We start from the raw sequence: 17,785 nt of genomic DNA, 5'->3' as shown, positions 1-17,785 counted from the left end.
GACAAATAACAGACTCACGATGGTGAGCACCACTGACAAATGAGCATTATCAGTCTATCATTTTTATGAGTAAATAAGGAAACAAAAAGGAAAGCTATAACAAATAAATTATAAAAAGACTGCAATACTTGCTATATTATTAACATTATTAAAATAACCATCTATACTCACATACTATATGTGTCATTCATCCAGATAAAAATGGTACAGGGATGATTGGAAAATGTTCAAAGTTCTGAATAAGTTTATTATTAAGTGATTTCCTTACATTACTCCCTTTTAAGTCAGTGCCTATGAGACTAGCTTAGGAAGACTGTTTCAAATATGCAGATTCTAGGATTCCTCTAAGATTTTGGGGGGCAGATCAGAAGTAGGGTCCAGTTCCTGCATTTTAAACAATATTCCAGATTTAAAAAGCACCCATTATTAACTTTACCCTCAAATACACAAAACAAATGCTATGCCTTCATGGAAAGAAGCAGAATGTCCTTGTGAAAAGAATTCTTAAAACTCTAAACAACTATATTTAAAGATGTGTGCATGCTAGAGGAAAAATTCCTGACTTTGAGACCCTACTTATTGGGCTACCGGAATCCTTTATTCAATACCCAGTGAAAGGCCATTCGCAATAAAGACCTTTATTTGATTAAGGGAAAGAAAGGATTTTCATTTGGCAAATAGAAAAATAGTAACTACTAACCCCCAGAGAGGAAAGCAACCAGTATTTATAAAAAAGATATTCTGACATATCTTCCGTATATAATTATAGTGTTCACCATGAATGAGTAAGAGTCTCATGAAAAGGTAAAATAACAAACTCATACTAATTACAGATACTAATTATTATATACACACTGTGTTATGTCAAGAAAATAATGTAAATACCTGATTTTGGAATTGCAGGTCATTTCATTTTCAGGGTAATGAATATCCACCGCATCCTGAATGACTGTGTCATATTCATAGACTTTAATCTTCTTTGTAACCCCAGCAATTGCAAAATAGTCACAATCCCGGTCAAATTCAATACTAAGGGAAAAAATATACACATACTTGTAAGCAGTCAGTAGCACCACTTACCTATCCTTGTGATGTTTACAATGACAACATTTCAGAATTTTTTTTTCCCCTACTTCTAAAGTGATCCTGTCTACAAGGATAAGAGATCTGCTTGAAATGCCTTCAAATTGTACTAGGCCCTATGTCCAGATGAAGTCATTATCAAGACATGTAAAATGACAAGTGGGGGCCAACTGTGTACAGCTACACAATTCTGCTTAGGGTGGTTCTTTTGTTCCTGGAAACTTGACAAGTTTTCAATTCAGTTTTAATAACCATATTACAACATACCCAACTGTCAAAGCTAACAGAGTTACACTGCTTAAGTAGTGAGGAAAGATTTAATGGTTTGGTATAGTAAAAATACATCAAAAGAGAATTGTCAATCAATCTTCTCATAAATTCTAGCTATTTCCCTTCTTACCATTTGGTGGGGATGACAGAATTTCACAGTATTTCATGCCATTTTAATGAGTCAGTACACACGCTGAATTACTGAAGCAATTAAGGAAGGAGTGATGACAAAAGGGTAAAATACACAATAAAAATGGAATCTTAAATTATCATTACATTTCCCCAAGTCCATCTCTAATCTTCCAATCAAATATGATCTCTGACTTATTAACCCCCAATACAGATTCCTTAAACCACCAACAAACAAGGGAAAAGCTAAACATCGCTCTTCCTTTAGTTACTTAGGGAATTCACCCCTCTCTTACTGACTTTTTATACAAGTTCCAGAAAAAGCTACTTAGCAGAGCACAAGACTATTCTCCTTTCAAGATCTTAACTTGGAGTCTCAATAAAGGTGTTATATAATCAGCAAGAATACTAAGTGATCTAATGGAATTAAAAGTAAAGTGAATCATCACAAACATTATTTCTCAGTGAGTTAAGCGTCCTTTCTAGAACTTAGTTAAAAGGCTAGGCAATACATGAGTTCTCACTGATCTTCAACTAATTACATAATAATTATGGATAACTCCCTGACCACTCACTATGACCACTGTGCATATTAACTCATTCAATTCTCATAATAACTCAATGAGATAGGTATTAATTTATCCACATTTTACACATGAGAAAACAGAGGCCTAGAACTGTAGTAACTAGCCCAAAGTCAGCCATCTTGTGTCTAAAATGATATGCTAGTAGTCTATTCTGCATACTTCCAGCATTCATTAAATGCACACAAATATCTACATGACGTACTTTTCTTTATAGATTACCTGTGATATCCTTTTACCAAAAAATTAATGATCAGTGAGTTAATAACATAGTTAGAAGCGCTGCTAAGCTGATGACAATGAATAAAGAAAAGTACACATTAAGAATATTTCCCATTAAAACACACATCGAGATGCTCATTTTTTATGATAGCTTTAAATCCTTCCTTAATTTTATAAAAATTTTAAAGGAATTTCATTAAATGTCATTGACTATTGCACAATTCAGCAAATGCTCCCTCCAGTACAACTATGTAGCACTGCAATAGATTTATTTATACAATAATCTCAACTGAACTGCTGTCTGAGCTACTGTTATCTGTCCTGCGGACTCTAAAGCAGCATTAAATGTATTGATGGCAACTACTCATCTATCCTAACTCAATTTATACCCAGCCTTATGCCACTGAAGGAGAAATATTACTATGTCTGGCAAAAGACAGAGTTGTCAGAACTGAAATTTTATCCTTAGGAAATTTGGTACTGCTAAAGGCTTCAAGGGAGAACCACTTATATTATTCTAAACACTTTTCCTCCACCTACAAACATACATGGCTAATAATTCAACAGCATTCCAAATGTTGTACCAGTAAAAGTTAACATGTCACTTCCCAACTATTTGTTTTTAATATAAAAAAGTTTAGAGAGTAACTTATTAAAATTCCAAAGACACTGCAGGAAGAAAACTGGCACATAAATAAAAATGCTGTCAAAGAATTGACTTGATAATATAAATAAGTAAATAAGTCTATTATTTCTTCTCTTGTTACCCTGTTATTCAAGACAGCTCTCTTATGTCAACAAAGGTTACTATTTAGCTATGTCAGTTCATTCTTAACTCTTACTAAAAAATTAACTTTTTGTTTAGACTTTACTGTTACTGTGTTCTTACATTCTGGTCATGTTTTGTTCTTAATATACTAGGATATCAAGGGCCTAGACAGTATCCTTTAATATTCTGGGATACTGAGGTTCTTTGAAGTTTAAAAACAATAAAATTTTAATAGAAATATTGATTTAAAAAAGTATAAAGAATAGTATTATTTCTAGTAAATCTTGGCTGAGAGAGAAAGAAAGACAAACAGCTACCTTTACTGGAAAAAAAAAAAGGCAAGCACTTCTACATTAACTAAGAATTTAAGTACTTTCAAAGACTGAATCATTTGTTCCCAATCTTGGACAAATTTAATCATATCTGTTCCCAAACACAAATAAAATCAGACTCTAGAAACAGATCATGGAATAAACTCAAAAGGACAATGTACATTCCAGGTACAGAGAGCTTTTCAGAGCTAATCAAAATGGATGGCCTCTTTATTCACAATACAGTATTTCAGTTGCCCTAATTATGAAATCTGATGACACAAACAAAAATAATAAACAGTGACGAGTTAGGCTGAAAAAGCACTTATGCAAATAAATTCAAAAAAGAACTATAAGTCCTTCTTGATACACAAAATTCATTTCTGCTATCCACTATCACCAGTAATAAAACAAGTGGTTTATACAAGTTAACTGCAACAATTCGGTTTCATATAATTTTTTAAATTTAAAAAATAAACTTTTTTTTTGAAAAATAATATAAATGGGGACTTACTTACACATGAAAATAAACTGCATTTTTCTTTCACACTTAGAATGTTTCAACTGTTTTAAAAAGTTGATTTATTTAAACAGTTGTAAAACATAATTCAGCTTCAGGAACTGGCTGTATTCTTTGTCAAAAGGGCCATCAGTCAAGTGAATAAGCATTAAGGCAACAGATCACACAAGGCACCTGATTAATGCATACATCTAGTAGAGTGAAGCACAAAGCAATGTAAAGATGTCAATATTTCAAGAAGGGAACTTTGTCAGTGTTCCCGCCGTCTGTCATATTAATTATAATTATAAAACATGTATTAGCAAACAAGGCAAATTAGTACCCCTCCATACTAGAATCCAATTTATCAAAAGAAAATATAAAGTGAACACAGTTGTTAAAGTTCTAATGCATTACCATGTTAGTGTGCCCCAAGAGACAGACGCTACCATAATTTCAAGGAAACAAAAAAAGATTCAGAAATTGCCCATTTTAAAGAAAAAGAAAAAGGCAGATCTTTAAAGAATACAAATACAGGTAAAGTAAGTAAGAATTGATGTTATTTAACTGACTTTCTCCCCAAACAATAACAGTGAAATGTTCCATAACACAATTAACACTCACTATGTGTCAAGCACTGTCTTAAGCACTTTACGTAAAATATATTTAATCTTCAAATCTCCATTGTATAGATAAGGAAACTAAGGTATACTGACGTTAAGTAATTTGCCCAAGGTTCACTAGATAATTCCAACTCAAGCCATCCACTTCCAGAGCCTAAGCTCTCAAATCACTGTGCAAAACTTCCCATTTTAATGAGAAAAAAAAAAGGGCCAGTCTTCAAGGAATACATTCAAAAGCAAAATAAATAATAACATAAAATAATGATACTTACTATATTATATATGACAGTAAGAATATCATTCATTCTGTGCAACAATTTAAACAGACTGAGGAAAAAAAAGGAGTAAAGTAGCCTCATAAGCTTTCTAATTAGTGGGAAAGATGATACACAAATATGCAAATTCCAAAGGACAAGGACAAAACATGGCGCAGGAATTCAGGAGTCAATGATCACTAAGGTCTACTGGAAGAAAATGAATGATGCGTGAGTATCTTCCTCCATCAAATACCCAGCGTGCCTGTTACCTGTCAAACACAGACCTCGCTGATGGAAAACCAGAACTCATTTGAGAAATTCGCAGAAATGTGCATTAACACAAACCTGGGCTATTGCAACAGCCTCCTTACAAGTCTGTTAATCCTGATTTCCTCTTTCCTAATCCACCTGAAGGCCTGATATTGGGGAAAATTTCCAAAAACACAGCTCTGTTCACATAATTATCTTTATATACAACCATGTAAAATCCAAACTCCAACCTTTGGCAAAGATCCTTCATAACCTGGCTTGAACCTTTTCTTAAAACTTATTTTATTTTTAAAAATATGTATACAAGCAATGCTTCAAAAAGTATACAGAGAAAAGCAAGTCTCCCTCCCAATCTTGCCAAATAAGCACCCAACTGACCTCCCTAGAGACAACCAATAGTTACAGTTTGTGCATCACTCTAGAGTTACTTATGCATATATGTATTCATATTCTTTTTTAAAATTAAACACATGGGATGGTATCGTACATACTGATTTGCACTTTGCCCTCTCCCTCTCACATCACACAGTATCTTGACAATCATTTCATATTAGGGATACCTCAATTTTCTCCCAGTGGTTGCAGAGAATTCCAACATACGGATGTATCATAAATTTAACCTGTCTAATGAGGAACATTTACTTTCTAGTCTTTCACTTTCAAACAATGCTGCAACTAGTAAATACCCTTCTGTGTGTGTCATTTTTCACACTTGCAAGAATATCCTTAAATATACCTGGATTACGATGTGCTAGGTCAAAAATCATGTCCTTTTTACTATAGTTAAATAAAGCTAAACCTCTCCCCACCCAGATTACCACTGATAACCTCAACTTTGCCTCGGAATGCTCCCATTTACCTTCTTAACTGAACTGAAATTTGGCTTCCCCTGAAAAAGCCAATTCCCCTGAAGCTCTCTCACACTCCATGTTCAAGCAGGCCGCTGAGATGAAAGTCAGTGTCCTCCTTGCTATCCATGCCTTCTTCCAGCCATTCTCCCTCCAACCTCCTTAAAACCTCCTGTAACTTATAGCACTCCGTACTGTTCCTTGTTACTCCTGCTACCAATCCATGAGTTCTTGGAAATTTTATCTTTCAGCTCAGAATCACTCTCTCCAAATCTACCCTTGTCATAATTATTAACCATTTCAACAATCACACAGATGATTACTCTAATACCCTGGTCTATCAGTTTCTTGGCTTTCTCTTCTCTAAAGATCTTTTATTCTGCTCACTTTCACTCCACACGACCATGATCATACCCTAGACTTTTTTGTTACCAGTAACTTCATTCCCTCTATAATTTCAATTTCACTTTCTGACATACTGCTTTCTGATAACCACCTCTGTTTGTGCCAGCTAATTCACTATGTCCAAAAATCTTTCAGGTCTTCAAGCCCATTAGGACATAAAAATTCACTGATCTCATTACCACTGCCTTGGGTATTCACTTCTTTACCCATCCTAAATTACATGGTCAATAATTAGGATTCCCTCACAAACAACTCTGTACTCCTTTACCATTTTTAATTCTCTTATTTCTTACACCTAACTTCCTTGGAAAAACTCTAATCTTAGTTACATCTCTCTACTCACTGCACAGTTGAACTTGCACTGCTGAACATGGCTAGAAAAAAAAGCATGTTCTCCCAATACATTTTAAACTCATGATCACTATCCTCAATGGGGCCTTAACACTGCCTAACTTTATGGTAAATTTCCCTTGTCCCATATACTTTCCTATTTGCTTAAAAGAAAGGTACATAATTTCTTCATTCTTCTCAAATTTCTCTTTCCTCTTAATCACTCTCAGTAGATTATTTTGCTCTCTAGTTTATCAAAAATATAAAAATAAGAAGGTAACTTCCAAAGGTTCCCACCAAGAAATCCTCCAATTATCAGCAGATGCCCACACACTCTGATATACTCTGCCACCTCTCTCGTCACTGAACGAAGGAGCCATGCTCCTAGACCTGACCAGCACATCCACTTGTACACTATATCCCAGCTTTGGTTGCCTACTCTAGGACTGCTTCCTCAATTCCCATCTCTCTCCTGTATCATTAATTTCTTCCATTCTCCTAGCTCTTTCCCGTAAGCCCTTTCAATATGTTTTACTTCAAGTGGAACACAAACAAAACAAAACAAAACAAAACAAAACATCACTTAAAACCCTAATTCTGTTTTAGCTACCACTCTATTCCTTTCCTTTCTGTTTGCAGAACTTTACCAAAAAAGATGTCCATACTCACGGATTCTAATTTCTCTCCTCCTTTTCTTTTTAACCCACTGGAATCAAGGTTTCACCTCCTCCACTGAAAATGCTGTATCAAGCTCAACAATCATCTTCAGGCTGCTAAATCTAACAGCAAAGTCTGAATTCTTATCTTACTTGAATATCAACAACAGCTGACTTAGGTATCACTCCCTTTTCCTCAACAGAGATGGTTTTTCCCCTCCCTCACTGGCACATCCATCACAGTGTGCACAGTTCACTCCTCCTCCTGTCTCGGTTTCCACATCAAGCATCCCGGAGCTCAGTCCTTGTACTACTTTCTCATCGTATGTTGTAACGTCTTATAGGAACTAGTGCCCTTTTATTAATCATTTTCTTCAGAATTTTCCCAGGCATTCTGCAACTATATTTTTAAGTTTAACACAACTTATTTATTTCCCAAAAACCAACAAAATGTGTCCTAACTGATTACTTTCACTGCAATCACGTTAAATGTATACATTACTTAAGGAAAACTTGATATTTTCCTGATGCTTAGTCTTTCCATTTCGGCATATGCTTTAACTTTGCTCAAATTTTGTTTCCTCAGCAGTTTTAAATTTTTTCTTCTTTTAGATCTCCTGTCTTTCCAGTGAGGTTTACTATTTTCTATTTGACAACTTTCCCTATTTTTCCCATTGTAATTAGACTGTGTAGATTTTTACTCTTCTAGGGACAGTTCAGATCATTTACAGTTCCTAGAAAATAATCTGTACCATCTAAGATCCCAAGTTTATTTGCAATAGACATGAGCAATGTAGTTCCTTCTTATTTTCTTCCAATGTACCTGTAGTTATTTCCTCAGTTTCATTTATTTTATGTACTTGAAGTTTCTCCTAGTTTTCACTTGATAAAGCTAACAAATGTGCATCTTTTATTTGTTTTAAGAGGCTCATTGAAAATAATTGTCTTATAATTCACTCATTTTTTCACATCTACCTTATTACTTTCCTTCTAGTTTACTCAGGCTTATTTTGTTCTTTCTCTAACTTCTTCAGCTGGATAGTTAATTTATTTTCATACTTACTTCTTCATTAGTTAAGTGTGTAAAGCAAGAAATTTTTTTCTGTGTCCCATAGGTTCTAATACATAGAAGCGTCACCAAAGTGGTTTCATTTCCACTTTGACCCTAAAGTTGCCAAAATAGCTTTTATATTTTCATGCGTTAGGTTTTTTCTGTTTTCTAACTTTGTTACAAATGTCTAGTCTTACCGTATTGTGATTAGATAATGCTATCTCTGCTATTTTTATTTTCTGTGACTTGACATTTGATACATGATTTAGACTCTACATTTTCTGATGTGCCATGGACACCTTAAAAGAAGTCATTTTCTTTATACATGTTTGTATATGTGTTCTAACTTGTTAATTATGTGCTGTTTAGGGCTTCTATAGTTTTATTTTTAGTTCACTTACATCTGATCTGTCATGAACTAAGATCTGATCTGATTTAAAGTCTCATATAACTAATACTTTTATTTTATACTATAGTTAACAGAGGGATTTCCCAATATATGATATTTATAACTACTGAAACTTCATCATGGACTAAATCTTGATTATCATGAAGTGCTGTGTGTGTGTGCATGTATGCGCACACGTGTGTGAATGTGGGGAGTAGGGGGAAGATAAACAGATTTAATTTCTAGCCGGAATTAAACCTTACTTTCTAGTCACAACTCCAAGTTTTAGGACCTTTTACATACAGCATAGTTTTATGCTTCATATTATGATCTAACATGAAAATATTTCCTTTCTGATGGGAGGCTAGACTATTTACATTTATCAAGCACACATTGGCTTTTATTTCTGTCATTTTATTTTGTCATACATATTATTTTAACTGTACTTTTAATTAAAAAATATCTAACTATTTGATTTCTTTCTGATTTCTGTGTTATTCTCATTAATGGGAATTGTAGTATTGCTGTCTAGTGGCTGTTTTTATGACTTTATGAATTACTATAGAAAGAAATAAAAGATTAAGTCTCTAACTGAGTAAAGGACAAAATTATTTTTGCCTTTCCTCTTCCCATCCTATTGATTACATTGATCATCTTAGAATTTACTTTATACATTCAAAAATATTTATATCACTCATTCTTACGCAAGTGAAAAAATCTATAAATAATTATATAAGCATAGAAATGACTCCCATTATACATATAAAGGCAAACTAACCATGCACTTCTAATATTCACTGAATGTCACAAACTTATTCATTATAAGTAGGCTCAAGTATCTGTCCATTATATTGTCCAATGTAGTCACATCAAGTAATTTACATATTAAAATGTGTATCTTATTTTAAATTATTTTTAATGTATCTTTTAGAGATAGGTCACTATACATTTTAATGTGTGTATAGGTTGCAATATCCATTAATTTTATTTCAGAATAATGTCAATGTTCCAATAAAACTTTACGGATGTTGAAATTTGAATTTCATATAATTTTCACATGTCACAAAAAATTCCTTTTTTCAACATTTTAAAAACATAAAGACTATTCTTAGACTGTTGCTGTACAAATTTAGGCAATGGGTCAAGACTGGCTTGTAGGTCTTAATTTATTGACCCCTATCTTGAATGAGTGGATATACTTGATTTTATTTCATAGGCACTAAAATGAAGCCACATTTAAAGTCTATGTATATATTTGTTTGATTATTTTCATTAGTTGGCTGGTTTTGTTTTTAATCCCAGAAAGCCACAAGATCTTGCTTTAAAACAGCTACTTTTAAATTTTTTATTTTTCTGTGTCCTCTGGCTATCACTGAACAGCCAGAACAAATACGTATACTGGATGATAAACTATAGTCTGAAACCCTTTGTGAATGTCAAGTGTTTACACTGTGATGAAATGTCTTTCTCCTCAAAGCATTTAAAATTAAAGATGCAACTTGAGGCTCCTTAAGATCAACATTCTGATTATTAAATTTTTCTCATGTAAGCCTATACAAGTTATAATCTACACTGACATAAATTAATTTAGTTGTAGACTCTTCATCTGTCCTAAAACACCTTTCTGCGAAGAGTACAACAATGTCCTATGATAGATGGCATTTATTACAGAACTCTGGCAAACTGAAAACAACTTCTGAAGTAAAGATGAACAGAAAGACTGTATTAAAACAGCTACTAGAGAAAAAAAACAAGAGTTGAAAAAATATATCTTGTCCCCAAAGCTAGTATGACATTTTGTCTTCTTTGGAATTATCCGTATTTAATAAGGCGGAGGGACCCACGTGCAAGTAAAAGTCCAATTCTTCACTTTTGAAATCGAAGTAGAAGATACATCTAACTTTTCAGTTCTGTATCCTCTGGAAGTATTTACGAGCAACCAATTAAGACTGCAATATTAAATCATTAATGTCACTGCTGGGATGCTTCATGAGAAACAATATAACATGACATAAAGAAACCATTCAATACTGCAGAGGACTAATCTGGAGGGAAAATGTATAATCTAGGAAAAATTCCATCATGAATATATAAAAGCATGCCCTCAAAATATCCATTAGCCAGACAGACTTTAACAAACCGGAAATCTATCTCATGTTTCCTACGGAAACAAGTAGACAAAACCACTAAAGAAAAATATACAAGAGAAAATGTGACTTTTACTAGATAAATCCTTTCAAGCTATCACAGCAGGAAAAGAAAAAAGGCTCCTGTTCTAAAATTTTTGTAGAAATGCTAAGAATCAGAATAGGAAACACAACTTTGAAAAAGTGTAACAAAGTTGTAGAACCTATATTACCAGATTCGAAGGCATATTATAACACAATAATCAAGAGAGTGTGGGGCTGGTCTAAGAGCACAAATACAGATCAGTACAACAGAAAAGACAGTCAAGAAGTACATTCATAAACATCAGCTCAATTGATCCTAAACACAGAAATCCAAGGGAAAAGTTCATCATTTAAATAAATGCTGCTTGGAACAAGCAGATATCCATACTGTGGGGGGGAAAACTGAACTCCAACCTTTACTTCATTTAATTTAAACAAAAATTAACTTGAAATGGATTACAGACTTAGATGTAAAAGCTAAAATTACAGAGGAAAACAAAGGAGAAAAATCTTCACAATTTGGGACAGGCAAACACTTCTAAAGCAAAGAGCTTAAATCACTTTAAAAAGTTGATTACCTGGAAATCATAAAAATTAAATATGTATGTTATTTGAAAGACACTATTAATATGAAGGCAGGCCACAGACTGGAATCAAATACTATCAATACGTATTTCTGACAAGGACTTGTATATCCAAAATGCATAAAATTGCTCACTATTCAATGATAGTAAACACCCCATTTTAAAATAATGGGCAAAAGATTTGATGAGTAAGTGCTTCATAAAAGATATACAGTCAATATGCACATTAAAAACATTAGTTATAAGGGAAATGCACAGCAAAACAACAATGAAAAACCACTACATACTCACAAATTGAAAGACTGACAATGCCAAGTGTTACTGAGGATCTGGGGACAAATGGAATTCTCTTACATTGCTGACTGGAATGTTAAAATAACCCAGTCACTCTGGAAAACTGTTTGGCAGTTTCTTAAAATGTTAAGCACAAACTAATCATACATCCCAGCAATTTCAATCCCAGGCATTTACCCAAGAGAAAGAAATATGAATATGAATGTCCAAATGACTTGTGTGTGAATATTCATAGTCACTTTACTCATAACAGTCACCAACTGGAAACAACTCAAACGTCCATCAACACATGAAGGATAAACAAACTACAGAAAATTCATAAAATGGAATATTGCTAAATAATTAACTAATTAACTAACTAGTGATACAAAAAATAACATGGATGAATCTCAAAACATATTGAGCTAGACACAAAAGGGTACATACTGCATAGTTCCATTTATGAGAAATTCCAGAATGACTGAACTATTCTATGATGACAGAAAGCAGATAACTAGCGGCCTGGAACAGGAGTCTGGAGGAAGAGGTATAATCAAAGGCAAAGTGGCAGGAAATAACATTTTTAGAAATGTTCTATATTTTGATTGTGGTCTATACAATTGCCAAAATTAATACTTAACACTTTATTGTATGTAAATAAGTTGATTTTAAAAACTATCTAATTTGTGATTCTACATTTATTAAACTTAAATTATGTAAATAATAGAACAACAAATTAAGCCCTCTCAGGGATGGATCAAAGAACAGCATTTTATAACTTTACATGCCATCAACAAAAATGGAAAGGCGTGAGAAGAGGAGACAGAATATAAACACAATTAAAAATCATTAGTGACAGAAAACCATCCCTGTTTCCAGATTAGAATGATATAGCTAATCAGAATGCAAGCTTTCATCTTATTTCAAGGCATTTTTCAGCTCCACTGGATAAACAATTTTTAAAAGACACAAATAGTAAACTGTCTGCTGAACAAACCAGAATTTGTTATTACATGAGTACTACAAATCTGTAGCTACCATTCAACCAATGATGGAGTGCTTACCATACGACAGGCCGAGTGACAGGTTATTTGTGTTAAGTAATGATGAAGCATATAAAATAGCCAGTCATCACTAGAAGATCAGAAGATCTGACATAAGTCATTTTCTTTCATAGATACACTAAAGTCCAAAAATATGACAAAACTTTAATCAAGTGTAGTAGCATGTGCTTAGAGCCTAAGCAAATCTACTAGGTCAGGAGTCCGCAAACTTGTCCTGTAAAAAGGTCAGAGAAGCTGTGCAGCTGTCTACTGAAGCTGCTCAGCTCTGCTGCTGCAGTATAAAACCTGCCATAGGCAATATGTAAAGAAACGAGCATGACTGTGTTCCAATAAAACTTTACTTATGGAAAAATGAAATTCAAATTTCATATAATTTTTATGTCATTATTGTAAGTCATTTTACTGTACATCATATGTTATTATTCTTCTTTTGATTTTTTCCCAATCAATTAAAAATACGAAAACCATGCTTAGTTCATGGCCCATTCAAAAACAGGTAATGGACGAAATCTAAGCCCCCTTGGCCATAGCCTGCTGATTCCTATATGAAGCAAAAAGCCAGGATTTTTCTTATTCACAATGTCTTCTTTTATAAAAGTAAAACCAGTGCAAAGCTTGACACTTACAAATATCAATAATTTAAAAGTAATTACCTCAGACTTAGTAAACAATCTTATGGTTACCAGGGAAAGGTGGTGGGAGACAATAAATTTGGGAGTTTGGTATTTACAAATGTTAGCCACTATATATAAAAATAGATTTAAAAAACACGTAAGTAAAAATAAAAGTAATTACATAGAATTATGAATTTTATATTACATTTATACCAAAATATGTATATTTAAAATTACTTTTAAAGGATAGGGGGTGGGGAGGTAGCTCAAGTGGTAGAGTGCATGCTTACCATGCATGAGGTCCTGGGTTCAATTCCCAATATCTCCATTAAAAATAAATATAAATAAATATATATAAATACAAAAAATAAAGGATAATAGAATAGCATTTTCTGAGTATATGCTCAATAAATATCAGGTAAGTAAATTTTGGAACCATTTTTGATCCCCCTTTTAAACAGATTTACTCATGTGTAACCTGTCAAAAGTAATATATTCCTTACCACCTTCATATGAACACACTAAGCACAGTAAGGTGAACAGCCCTGTGGACACAGGCTACCACACTCTGCTACACCTCAGTGATCTCAGGGTCTATTAAGATATGTCAAACCACTTGATCTTATATTAAATGGAAACAAACTGCTTTACTTTTTAGCTCCTATTTGCAGTTTCATCATTTCTTCCCTTTGTCAAGCTAACAACTACCACTTCCTGCTGCTGTCATTGAATCTGTCTTCTGAAATTTCTCTTCCCTTTACAACTTGAAGAGACACAAGCCAGATAACTAAGATTACAGGGGCTGTATATAAAAAAAGTCAATAAACCTGAAATTACCCAAGAAGCTAGCCATATGCTAATATACGAGCGTTAGTCATTAAACTAATGGCATTTATTTTGTTCTGAAGCCTTTTCGTTTCTCACTTCAGCCTTGGTTAATGACTGTGATTCAGACAGATGAGACTGCCAGAGGTTAAATTCTTTACAGGTGAAGTGTTAGTGAAATATGAAACTCTACTGTGGGGAGAGGATAGCTCAGTGGTAGAGTGTGTGCTCAGCATGCACGAGGTCCTGGGTTCAATCCCCAGTACCTCCATTAAAAAAAAAAAAAACGCCTTAATTACCTCCCCCACAAAAGATAAATGTAAATATGAAACTCTATTGTGAACAGTAAAGAGAGAAATTAACTCAGATAAAGGGGAAAAAACTGAAATGATACATGCGTACAACTGCTCTTAGAGTAACAGCCTATCTTATCTAAGAAGTTTTAATGCCTAGAAATCTCTGATGTTAGCAATATATGGGCAAATTACCACAACTAAGTAAAACGGTACTACACTGAAGTTACCTTTGTCAAATTTTTATATTATAAAACACTTCACCAGATTATAGTTTATGTATACTGACATCACAGTTATTTCTAAAGTGTGGTAAAGTGCAGTCCTACTAAATTCACACTAGTGATAAAATGGACAGAGACTTTGCTTTTATCCAAAGGAAACCAGAATGTCACCCCCAAATATGCCTCTTTGACATGAAAATTATTTTGAGCCAAAGGCAATCAAGAAGCAGTAAATGCAGGAAAATGTCTCTTGACCCGTTCCCCCTTTCTGCCTAAAAGCAGGCTAAATGCTCCTTTACCGGACACACTAGACTCCTACCAGCCCAGAGACAGCACCAGAGGAATCTGCAAACAAACTAGATCCTTCTACATATATTTACCTTCCCAAAGCTTGCTGCTCTTGAAAGCCTAAAACTGTTTCCCTTTGTCCTGTCTTTACAGATTTACTGTTCTTTGCTAAAGATGCAATATCAGCCAGAGTTCTAAGTCACCTCTCTGAGCTACTCATTCCCCTGGGTTTCTCCCATGTATGTATGAAGTATACATATGTATATATCAATTAACAAACGTTTGTTTTTCTCTTGTTAATCTGTCTTTTTAAGTATATAGGGGTCCCAGCCAAGAACTCAGAAGGGCAGACAGAAAAGGATTTTTCCTCCGCTACATATCCTCCTAATTAAGTCAAAAGTATTAAGAAAGAAGGACTAAAGAGACTACATTTAAGAACATATTTTTTCAAATTTTAAAAGGTTCAAAACATCCCTTTCAACCCCCAAAATGTGTATCCTACTTACTGACAGCCCAGTGACTCACTTCTATGTCAAAGTGAGATAGTCCTCCAGCAGAGCAAGAGTAGGCTTCCTTTTAAGAACTAAGCTTTGCAGGTTAATTATCAACATGAAATAACAAAACTTTACATATTACGGAGCTCAATCCCAATTTTCACTATAAACTTTGTTCACCAAAAATGACTAAAACAAATTTGAGAGAAAGTAAGAGACTTTATATGTTCTGGGTTCTCTAAGCTAGAGTCTCCCTATCTCTGTGCTGCAGGCAAGATAAATTAAGTTAAACATGTGATTAATTCCCTCTGTCCTTAGGACAGTTGGTTACAAGCTGGTTCCCCAGCCGAGCCCTCACCCAACTGATCCAAGAATAGAAGGAATAAATATGTTGGTACAAATGCAACCCATTCATAGCACACTAGGACAGCTTATTGGTTAGGGAACTTAAATTAAATGGTTTTCTACCTTATTTTCTTTGAAACATAAACTATAAAAAATAAATAATCACGGTCTTTTCTTAAGAATTGAAATTCTAAGTATTTCCTAGGAGAAGCAAATTTCTTCTACTAGAAGTAAGTATCTTCTTTTTAAAGCTCTTAATCTAAGACTATTCTTGAAGTGTCATCTCAGACCAGCAGTATCAGTGTCAGCTGAGAATCTGTTAGTCCCAGCACAGACTACTGAATCAGAAACTCTGGGAGTGGGTGCAGGAACCTGTTTTAACAAGCCCTCCAGCTACACCCGAGGCCTACCAAAGTTTGAGACCCACTATCCTTAGGCATGTTAGTAAATCTGAAACAGTAAGAATACTGCCTAACGTTTACTTAGATGTTACAGTGTGCCACACAAAATGCCAGAAAATTTGGGGGGAAAGGGTATAGCTCAAGTGGTAGAGCACATGCTTTGAATTCAATCCTGCACATGATCTAATCCTACAAATTTCTCCCCTTTCCTCATTGGTTTGCACGGCAATACATTCTCTAATTTTCATTTTTATAGAAGAATCTTCTTTATCTGCTTTACTGGTTCCTCCTCCTCTACCTGATGAGGTTTAACATGAGTCTCTAACCATGGAGTCAACTGTGGACTGCACAAATTCCCTTATTCACAGCCCTCTTTTCCTCCTTCAAGGACAGCATCCATCACTCATCAAATTTTGTCCACTTTAGTCCCTAAATATTTTTTAAATACTTCTTCACCGAAGCCCCACTGATCTCACGCTAGTATAGGTCACAGGCCATCTTCATGTACTATGCCTGGACAACTTCAACAACCACCTATATATCAGGTCTCCCTACTTCTTACTCTTGCTTCTTTCAAATCCACTCTCTATACCGCACCTAGTATACACTTTCATAACACTTAACAACACTTTATTCTATATATTGGCTTAAAGGTTTGTCTCTCCACTAATCTTTATATCACTCTTATTTGTAACCTCAGCACTTACAGTATTTGTTATGAATAGGTAAATTCAAAAAATTAAAGCAAAAACAATATCCTAGAAAAATAAAGGTGACTATATACATACAACTAATATCAGGATTGCAGAAAATTTTTCTAGGTGGAAAAAAACCTAGAGCTTAATTTCAAAAGTCATTAGAGCACATGGCAACTGCCTCCTGATGAAGCCTAGTCCCCTTCTGCACACAGCTAACAAGAAAGATCTTCCCAATATTGACCTTAAAGTGTGGCTTCTGGTCATCAGTCCTACTTTTATCTCTTGGTACCAAACTGAACCATTCTAATTCCTCTTCTACTCTGATTATTTGAAGAGAGTCATTAGGTCAACAAATTCTACTCTTTCCGGAAAATAATTTTATTATGAATAAAAGGCAACTTTCTAACTCTTAACTTTCATGTAGGCATCTATTTTATGTTCTAATTAGTGACAAACTTTTACTAGTCTACTAAAATCTCAAATGCTAACCTAATTAACACTCTTTGTGGTAATAAGTGTAAAATGACTTGAGCTTATGGTTTCACCGTTCTACTGACAAGCCTCAGCCTAAGCAAGGGTAAAGGAAAATAAAGAGGAAAAACAAGAGGAATTGGGAAGAGCTATGGGGAAGAGAGAGGATGTAGCAATTGCTAAAGCTTAAACAGACTATTTGTATTTCATCTTTAGCCAATATCTTGAATTATCACAGAAGGAGAAAACTCATTATCATATTCTACAACAAAGAATACATTAAAATTTGCTGACAATCTTGGATGTCTCTATTTTAAGTTGTTAACATTAACTTATTTTTCTGTC

The 17,785-nt window shown here is 34.1% G+C and overlaps 1 protein-coding gene across 5 annotated transcripts in view; it reads right to left on the bottom strand.

The window, feature by feature from the left end:
* COP1 (COP1 E3 ubiquitin ligase) overlaps positions 1-17,785 on the bottom strand; it is a 166,951-nt gene that overhangs the window by 65,291 nt on the left and 83,875 nt on the right. For all 5 annotated transcript variants that reach the window (XM_072946062.1, XM_072946061.1, XM_072946064.1 and 2 more), the window contains one exon: positions 886-1,029. In XM_072946062.1, coding sequence (XP_072802163.1) covers positions 886-1,029 — 144 coding nt within the window. The remainder of the gene's footprint in view (positions 1-885; positions 1,030-17,785) is intronic.

The sequence above is a fragment of the Vicugna pacos genome, chromosome 21 (genome assembly GCF_048564905.1).
Source record: "Vicugna pacos chromosome 21, VicPac4, whole genome shotgun sequence".
Lineage (NCBI taxonomy): Eukaryota > Metazoa > Chordata > Mammalia > Artiodactyla > Camelidae > Vicugna > Vicugna pacos.
The sequence above is the reverse complement of the archived record's forward strand: the minus strand, read 5'-3'. Positions and strand labels throughout refer to the sequence as shown.